Source organism: Aethalodelphis obliquidens, unplaced genomic scaffold, assembly GCF_003676395.1.
Source record: "Aethalodelphis obliquidens isolate GAN/ISIS:26980383/991018 unplaced genomic scaffold, ASM367639v1 scaffold129, whole genome shotgun sequence".
NCBI classification, from domain to species: Eukaryota; Metazoa; Chordata; class Mammalia; order Artiodactyla; family Delphinidae; genus Aethalodelphis; species Aethalodelphis obliquidens.
Genome location: NW_020838073.1, coordinates 605,828 through 615,065, shown reverse-complemented (window position 1 = coordinate 615,065; position 9,238 = coordinate 605,828). Strand labels below are relative to the sequence as shown.

Below are 9,238 nucleotides of genomic sequence, written 5' to 3'. Positions count from 1 at the left end.
TAGAGCTGCGAGAAAATCTGTTTGACAATTACGAAGTGGCACGAGCTCCCCCAACGAAATCCACGAGCTTAGGGTAACAGCTAAGGGGAGACAGCCAACAAGAAGTGCCAACTGTCTTTCCTTCGGCAGAACTGTTTTGTGAAAAAGTCGTTTCCAATCTCTACGGCCCCCTGGGAACAGCACAAGATTAAGATCCCAGGGCTTTCCAGTCAGACAAGAGTGTGCGTCTGCCTGAGTGTGATTATGTTACAGGGAACCCAGGACCATCCAGAACATGGAGTTTTAAAGATCTGAAAACTGGATGTTCTTTTCTGGTGGACAGCAGACGCTGTCTGGTGGACAGCACACTCAATTACGTGCACACCGCAGGGCAGCAGACCAAAACCAAATTCCAGGAGGTAGTTTAACATCAGCCCTCGGTAACAGGGATTCACAACAACTTTACCAACGCGATTTCCAGATCACCCTCATTCCCCACAGCAACTGAGGTTTCCTTTACGCAGTCCAAAGTTTTGAAGCTAAAATAGTGCTTCTCTGGGTGTTGAAATTCTTTTCTCTATTTTCTATAATGAGCATATACTACTTTAACATCCAGAATTTTTTGTGCAGATGGAAAGTAATGAGGAAATTCTAGAGAACCCTTTTTAACTAACACAAAATCCCTAACGTTCTTGCAGTACCTTGCATTTAGTTTCAGACATGAATCCCCTCAACCCGATTCCCTATTTCTATCCTGGCATTTTTTCTCCTTCAGTTTACACCATCTGAATTTATTCAGCTTACATTAAAAGGAAATGGAGCCTACGTCCAAATGGGGACCTGGAAACTACTGTGCTCTCCTTCGCCGCCTGAGCCGACCTCAGCCTTCAACCCCACGCAGCCCAGGGAGCCGTGTGGACGCCTGGGGGTCTCTGCGGCCACCCCACCCCTTCCAGGCCAAAAGCTACAGGATGCGCGTGCGCTCCACGCAGGTGTGCTTCCCAAGGGACGGCTGGGCTGAAAAACTGTGCCGGGCAACTGATTCCTCTGTAATTCTTCTCAAGGTCTATCTTACCTTGATGTAAACTTGGAGTATTAAGATAGCCAGTCCAGCAAAAAGTCAAAAGTATGGGAGACATCTGAAAACCCTCTGTATTCTAAAAACCTCTCTTTAGTAATAATTAATCTACCTCAATTCCTGATTTCCAGGCAATGCACAGAAGGGTACAATTTCTATAGCAGGCATTCACATCAAGGACACTCACCCTGACACCAGAGAGAGAAGTAACCTTCCCAAGGCTGCTGACCACCAGGGACGGCCCACCCAGGGGGCGTCATGAACAGTCACAACCACTGGGCGGAGCAAAGAGCTCGGAGAAAGCCACAGGGAAAGGGATCCCCCGCGGCAGAATTCACAACTTCAAACGAAATGAGAGAAAGTAAAAGATCACAGACGCTCACTTGGGCTAACGTGTAGTGTAATTACGCCCTTCCTGCTGGACGGAAATGTAACTGCTTTTTCACAGAGGTGAAGTCACACCCGGGTGAGCTCTTTTACCCACAAGTGCAGAACCAGCTCCAGCAGAAGCGGACTCCAGGACGGACGGCTGGAGGGCCCGGCCTCGGGTCACGGTGAGGAGTGGCCGCCCCTCAGAGCTCTGTTGTCAGCAAACACTTCTGCTTCAAGGTGGCTTCTCCAGCAGAGGCTGGAGCCGAGCTGACAGGAAGAAAGAACACGTTACTCACTTTTTGGAAAATGCAAAGACCATCCAAGGCGGAAGCGACCTGCGTTTCTCCCAGGCGCCTCGCGGAGCATGCGGAGAGTAAAGAGGGGTGTGTAGTAGCACTTAACGTAGGCGATTCCGCAGAGGGTCATTTTCTAGATAACTGATGCTTATTCCATCTTGAAATGGAACCTAAAGACATCAATTTCCCCTGCTTCCTTGGATAAAATACACCGAACAGACACCTCTTGCTGAGCCAGGGCTGTCACAGAACACGGAGGACAGGGCTGTGCCGAGCACCATGGCAACACGTTCGGCAAGCACCAGGGCCGGGGGTCCTGTGTGTCCTCACGCGGCCCCCGCGGCGGCTCTGAGCCCCGCGCCACCTCCCCTGCTGCGTCAGAGGTGAAGCAAGAGTAAGAGTGCGACGCTTCCCCGCAGGGCAAGGGCGTGCGCGGAGGTGCAGGCTTCAGGGAGACTGAAAACGACACCGAAGTCCCAAGGCCAGAGGTTAACATCGTCGATGTGCTATCAAGACGTGTGAACAAAACAGCTGTCACTGGAACCCCCCCTTCCGCGTTTCCACTCCACAGAGACGACACTGCCGACTGGATTTTCCTGGTACTTCCCTTCTTATTCTGGATCCCTGGTTCTCAAAGCGTGGTCCTGGAACTTGTCATAAGTGCAAGTTCTTAGGCCCCGCCCCTGGCCCACTGGCCCAAAGCCTCAGGACAGCCCAGCGCCTGTGCTCTAACAAGCCCTCCAGGCGGGCCCGCCAGCTGCCGTCTGTCCTCACTGTTCTCAAGGGGGTGTTTCCACAATGACACACAGGCCTCCCTAATAGTCATCGTCTGCTATAATTACATAAATATTTCCACAGCTCACTATGGGTGTGTTGTATTTCTTTTCTTGTACAATTTGTTTTCTCGTTGTAACTGCTTGCTCGGCGTCCAATACTCCGTTTCTAATTTATCCCTAACCAAACGCAACCAGGCTTCTGGTCTCAGGTCCTTTTGTAAAGTTGGGCGCGGGCCACGTGTTGTTCGTTCTCCCTTGGCAATACCCTTCCTGGGGCTCCAAAGCCTCCCCTTCCAATCTGTACAGGAGCCTTCCTAGGCCTGCTTGGAACTTCCCTTCACTCTCCTCCTGGTAAATTCTGGCACCTGTTTCCTGGGTTCCCCGTTTTCTTTCCTGGACAATCACCTTGTTTTGATGGAACACATCCTCCACTTAAGTAGCTTCCTGAGGAAGGCCGCCTTAGAAGCACGTATTTTAGAGAAACTCCACGTTTTAAAATGTCTTCATTTCTTTTTTTTTTTTTTGGCTGCGCTGCACGGCTGGCAGGATCTTACCAGGGACTGAACCCGGGCCCTGACAGAGAAAGCACCGAGTCCCAACCACTGGACGGCCAGGCAACTCCCTACAATGTCTTCATTCTAATCTCACACTTCATTGATAGCTTGGGTACAAAACATGAGGTGAGAAATGATTTTCTTCCAGAATTCTGAAGGCATTGCTCTGTTATCTTCTAGCTTTCAGTAAAGCCTGCTGCCATTGAGATCACCAGTCCTTTGTATGAACTCTTTTTCCCCTCTCTGAAGACTAACATCCTCTCTTACGTTCTGAAACTTCACGATGTTCCTTGCTGTTGTCTATTTTCATTCTGTTACTGGATACTCACTGGGCTCCTTTAATCTAAAAGCTCAAGTGCTTCTGTCCTGGGAAGTCTTGATTTCTTTCTTGGACACTTTATTTACTGTGTTCTTTCTTCTGGACCTCCAATGATTCACATAGTGGACTTCCTAGACCAATCTCCAATCTTCTTCTCTCTCCCAATTCTCAACGTTTGTTCTACATTTTGGGGGATTTCTCCAATCTTACCTTCCGTGCATCCTTTGAATTTTATTTTTAACATGGTTAATAACTTCCAAGAATACTTCATTTTCTGTTCCTTCTTTAATTCCCTGTTACTGCTGCATGGATGCAGTATCTTCTTTCTCACACTGTCACTTTGCAAAGTTTTTGACGCTCACATTCCTTTATTTCCTCCCTGTTTCTTTTTCAAGTTGACCTGCTCTAGTGTTCCCTCAAACATCTGACAATCGTTGGCTCTGTTCACATTTAAGAGGGAAGCAGCATGCTCACACTTGAGCATGAAGCGCTGGAACGCTGTCTGAAAGCTGTGCACGTGTGGGCAAAATCCACTAACTACGGGCTTCCAAGTCGAGGTACCAGATTTCCTGCGATCCACAAATGTCAGTCTCTCTGGGCCTTTTTCTTCGCTCGGTCAGGTTCTCTAGAGAGCAATCCTCTGAATTTCTCACCTGAGACGTTTATACGTGGCCCACAGCATTCTGGAGGCTGGAAACAGAAGGAAGGCTGGGGGTCTCACCCCTTGGCGTGTGGACACTGAGTTAACCCCCTCCAGGTCAGGGCCTTCCTCCCAACAGGGCCCCCAGACCCAGGGCCCTGCCCGCCCAGCTCCTCCAGAGGGGAGCCTCCAGAATGAGGCCGGCATCGGCAGGGCGGGAAGGGGGAGTGTATGAAGGGGCTCATTTGCAGCCCCACCTTGGACCCACCTTCCCAACACTTGGTGCCTCAGCTCCTGAGCCAGCCCGGGTGCTAGCGCATGGACTGGCTTCGTATTTTCCCAGTTTCCACCCCCTCCCCTTTTCAGGCTTAGATCTCAGCTTTCTCCTCTCTGCCAAGCTGGTCACCACTTATCTGTCATTTAGCTGCTCCTAAAACTTGCTCGGTAATCTCAACTGCTGCTGTTTCCTCTCCTGTTCTTTTGTTTTTATTTTTTTGGGTTACGCAGGCCTCTCACTGTTGTGGCCTCTCCGAGCATTGCAGAGCACAGGCTCCGGACGCGCAGGCTCAGGGGCCATGGCTCACGGGCCCAGCCGCTCCGCGGCACGTGGGATCTTCCCGGACCAGGGCACGAACCCGTGTCCCCTGCATCGGCAGGCGGACCCTCAACCACAGCGCCACCAGCGAAGCCCTCCTCTCCTGTTCTTTAACTTTAAATTTACACAGCGCACACCCCAAGTAAATCTGAATCTGTACAGATGCAACGCCATCACCATTCTTTTAAAAACACGCTAGTGATTATAACATACATACGCTGAAGTGCACAAATCAGGAGTTGTCAGTTGAGGACCCTGTGCACACTGACCACACCTGTGCAATCAGCACGCAGAATGAGAAACAGAAAGTCACTAGCACTCTGAAACTAGCCACCTCCAGGTAACCATTACTTCGGTCTCTGAGAGCTGTGCCTCCTTCCCATCATCATGCGGAGGAGACTCTAAGATGACCCCAATGACCCCCTCCTCCCCCTGAGCACGGCAGGCCCTGTGGTCTGTTCTAACCAATGCAAATGAGCAAAGGTAACAGCAGGCTGTCACTCCGCGATTACAGTATACAGATGGCGACCTCTGGCCGGCTGGCAGGCGTCCCACCGCCTTCCTGGTTTGCTGGCTCTGCTGAAGTAAAGGACCCAGGCAAGTAGCGAGGGCAGCGCGGCCTGGAGCCAGCCCTCAGCGGGCAGCCCCTCAGGAGCTGAATTCCGCCAATGGCCATGACTGCAGACCCTCCGCCAGCTGACCCTTCACATGAGAGCCCAGCTCCAGCCGACTCCCTGAGTGGAGCCTGGGGGAGACCCGCAGCAGAGTGCACAGCTACGCTGTACCAGACCCCTGACCTGCAGGGAATGGGGTGTAAGCCGCTAAACGTGTGGTGATCTGTTACAGATCAATAAATACCTCACGTAACTGTGTGTGCGCGACTCATCTGTATCTCTCTACCGCAGTTACAGTTCGTTAGTTTTCACTGCTCTAGTCCAGTACTTATCTAGTTAACTGCCAGTGGGCTTTTAAAAAGTCTTCAGCTTGGGCTACGATGAACACAGCTGCTGTGAACATTCCTGTACATGCCTTCTGATGGACACATATGTGTATTTCTATTGGGTACGCATGTAAACGTATTTTCAGCTTTCGTAGATACAGCCAAATCTACGTCCAACACAGTTATTTCAATTTACAGTTTCAGTTGCCCCATAACTTCACCAATACTTGGTACTATGTGTATTTTCACTTGAGCCATTCTAGGTGTATGCAGTGGTATCACACAGTGGTCTGAATTTGTATTTCTCAATAACTTGTCAAGATGGGCCACCTGGATACCCTCTTGTGAACTGCCTATTCAACTCTTTTGCCAATTTTTCTATTGAGCTCTCTTTTTCTTATTGATTCACAAGAGCTCTTTATATATTCTGGATATGAGTTCTTTATGAGAGAGACACAGACAGAGTCAGGGGGAAGGGGAAGTGCGGTTGTCTTCTCCACTGTGTGGCTTCCTTTTTGAGTGCTTGAAATAATATCTTTCGATGAATAGGAGTTTTTTTTTAATTTTAAAAATTTATTTATTTATGGCTGTGTTGGGTCTTCGTTGCTGCATGCAGGCCTTCTCTAGCTGCAGTGAGCAGGGGCCCCTCTTCCTTGCGGTATGCGGGCTTCTCATTGCAGTGGCTTCTCTTGTTGCGGAGCACGGGCTCTAGGAGCGCAGGCTTCAGTAGTTGTGGCACGTGGGCCCAGTAGTTGAGGCTCATGGGCTCTAGAGCACAGGCTCAGCAGTTGTGGCACACGGGCTTAGTTGCCCTGTGGCATGTGGGAGCTTTCCGGACCAGGGCTCGAACCCGTGCCTCCTACTTTGGCAGACGGACTCTCAACCACTGCAGCACCAGGGAAGTCCCTGAATAGGAGTTTTGGACAAAATCCAAGTTATCAATTTTTCCTGTATGATTGAAGCTTTTTGTGACCTGTTTAAAAAATCTTTGCCTATTTCAAGGCCATAGGATGTTCACTTATATTTTCTTCTAAAAGCTTTATTATTGGACATTTCATATTTAGATTTGCAATCCACCTACAGTAGATTTTGGTGTATAGTATGAGGTTGGGTCAAGATTTTTTCCCACCAAGGATATTTAACTTGTCAGGCTGATTTACTGAAAGACCGCTCTTTCCCTTCAGCATTGTACTATCATTTTTCATAAATCAGGTAACTATACTTGTGTGATTTGCTTCTGGACTCGACTGCTTCACTGATTTACTGGCCATGTTTTCCTTACTGAGATACTGACATATTATATTAGTTTCAGGTGTACTACCTGTCATCTTTGATCTAATTGCTTTATGACTACTTTGCTTTGGGAAGGAATGGAGACAAGCTCTGATGTCATCTGTAACTTCTCATTTGGAAGTCCTTACGAACTCGCATTTTACTGTGTGAACTCAATTACGAAGAATTATCACCTGGCCCTCTGCACACAATCCCTATGTTTGCAGTGGGAACTACCAATCATACAGATATTTAGGAAAATAGGCCCCATGTCTGTCCTGTTCACGCCTACCTTCAGTGCCGGACACAAGCAATGCCTGGTACCTAGCAGACAGTAAGTGTTTGCTGAGTGAACAATTATATTAAAGACTATGGAGATAAGACAACAATTTTAAAATGAAACTATGAATTTCTCTCAAGTTAATTATCTCTAATAACTTTTCTGTTATAATCAGGGATTTTGTTCTCTAAAGCATCTACTTCGACCAACCCGCATTCTCAACACCAGGAGGATGTGAGAAACAGTAGACATACCAGGAAGACGTCTGAGGTGAGAAATGAGGCAATTATAGATCTTCTGAAAAACAGGCACAGTCTTGATCCTAACAATTAAAAGTTGAAGAACTACATGCTGAACAAAAGCTCTGTCTGTGGCAAGTGATATGCTAAAATAAGCTTGCGGTAGAAGCTACATCAGAGCCCTCACTTTGGGAATCCCCTACCCCACCCTTATCTGAGCCTCTTCCGCTATATTCATGGACAACCTAACAGTAAAGCATGACAGGAAAAGACATAAATCAATTTTAAAACAAATACAAAGTTTTAAAGATAAACCTGCTCATATCTTTATCTAATAAAGACTTCATAAAAAAAGAAACTAAGGTCTACTTCATAATTTTGTAGAAGATTGCTACTGACAAGAAAAAAGAAAAAAAACACTACTCTAAATAATAATCACAGAAAAGATTTATTCAGTTTCAATTAGGTTCAACTAGAGAAGAACTGACATTATTGCTTTAAGTACAATTAATTTCGTTATATTTTCCTCTTAACAGAGGCCTGAGAACTGCAACTGAGAAAAGATTCCTCACCTGGTCACAGCATCCACGAAGAACGGCGCTGGGGGAGAGATGAGGGAGACCACACCTCTGTTGCCAGGCCCCTCCTTCCCGGCCGGCGAGAGCCCGCTGTCTCCTGCAAGCCCGTTAGGAAGGGCAGCGCTCTGCTGAGGGAAACACGCGGGCCGTCTGAGCGGAGGTGACCACACCTGCCCCGCAGCCAGCACTCAGCCCCGCGTCATGAGAAGGGTGATGTTCACCGTGACAGCTGCCTTGTTTTTCTACCATCCTTCACATCAGACTTATATTTTTGTTTTTGTCAGCACCCTTAAGTATTTACAAACAGAAAAATTAAACCTCTAGTTTGAAGCCAGTAGGTTCAATCAGTAGAGATTTGATGATGACCCCATGTTTTCAAGGAAAAATAAGAACCTGGTATTCCTTCAGGCCTCATTCTGAAAGGGTAATGGAAAGAAAAATTGCAAATGTTAACTTACTGGCACAATCCAACGGGGTGTGATCGTGGATATGGAAGATACCTGAAAAAAATTGTACATGTATATTTATTTTTAGGGAAGACTGACTTATTTTCATAATTATACTCATAATGCTTTCTTCTACTATGAAATGCACTGGGGTGGGGGGCAGGGAGCAGGTCTTAATGGTGCCCTTGAGCTGACATGGACTTCTGAACCCAAGGTCCTTTTCTACAGCACACACGCCATGTGTCACCACTTAAGAAACTGTCATAATCTCGAGAACCTCTTTAATCTAAAAACTTACTACTCCCAGAATGCTACTAATGCTACTACTACTTTCAGGTCATTCACTAGGACTGTCCCCAACCCCTAGCATCCAATTTAAGATTTATTTTCTGAAACTTCATTTCAGTCCATTACAAACAATCCTAGCCTTCTTGGTAGCATGCTGCACAGCGGACTGTGGCTAACTCAAATGAAGACAGAAGAAAGCTCTGTCCAGCTACAGGCCATTTTCTAACTCTGCCTGGAGGAGAGAGCAATGAAAACACCCACGCTGCTCCTGACTCACAGGGCCTCTGCTATATTCTTTTTAAGGTTTAATTTTCTGTATCTTACTTCTGCATGTAGAATTGTAATCTAATGAACTCCCGACTCCCCCCTATTTTGTGGAAGCTTAGACTAGTCCTTGCACTGGTGACAGATTCTGGTAAGAAAAAATTAATATAAGTCCAGGTTTTAGTAATCTAGGTAACCAACAAAAGAATAAAAATACAAAATATGACTTTCCCACCAATATTAAGAAAGTGCACTTCTAACCACAGGAGATAGAAGAGAGAGAAAAAAGAAATATGGTAAAAGTAAACAAAAATGGTTTGGC

General features: G+C 47.2%; 1 protein-coding gene across 7 annotated transcripts in view; it reads right to left on the bottom strand.

Annotated features, from left to right (window-relative positions):
• Window positions 1–746: 746 nt before the first annotated feature.
• The window catches only part of EPB41L5 (erythrocyte membrane protein band 4.1 like 5), a 142,229-nt gene continuing 133,737 nt past the window's right edge, over window positions 747–9,238 (bottom strand). For 5 of the 7 annotated variants that reach the window (XM_027099171.1, XM_027099170.1, XM_027099167.1 and 2 more), the window contains 3 exons: window positions 8,377–8,418; window positions 7,913–8,046; window positions 747–1,696 (listed from right to left, as the gene is read on the bottom strand). In XM_027099171.1, the coding sequence (XP_026954972.1) occupies window positions 1,630–1,696; window positions 7,913–8,046; window positions 8,377–8,418 (243 nt within the window). In that variant the 3' untranslated portion in view covers window positions 747–1,629. The remainder of the gene's footprint in view (window positions 1,697–7,912; window positions 8,047–8,376; window positions 8,419–9,238) is intronic. The other 2 variants (XM_027099168.1, XM_027099173.1) reach the window with 1 other exon arrangement.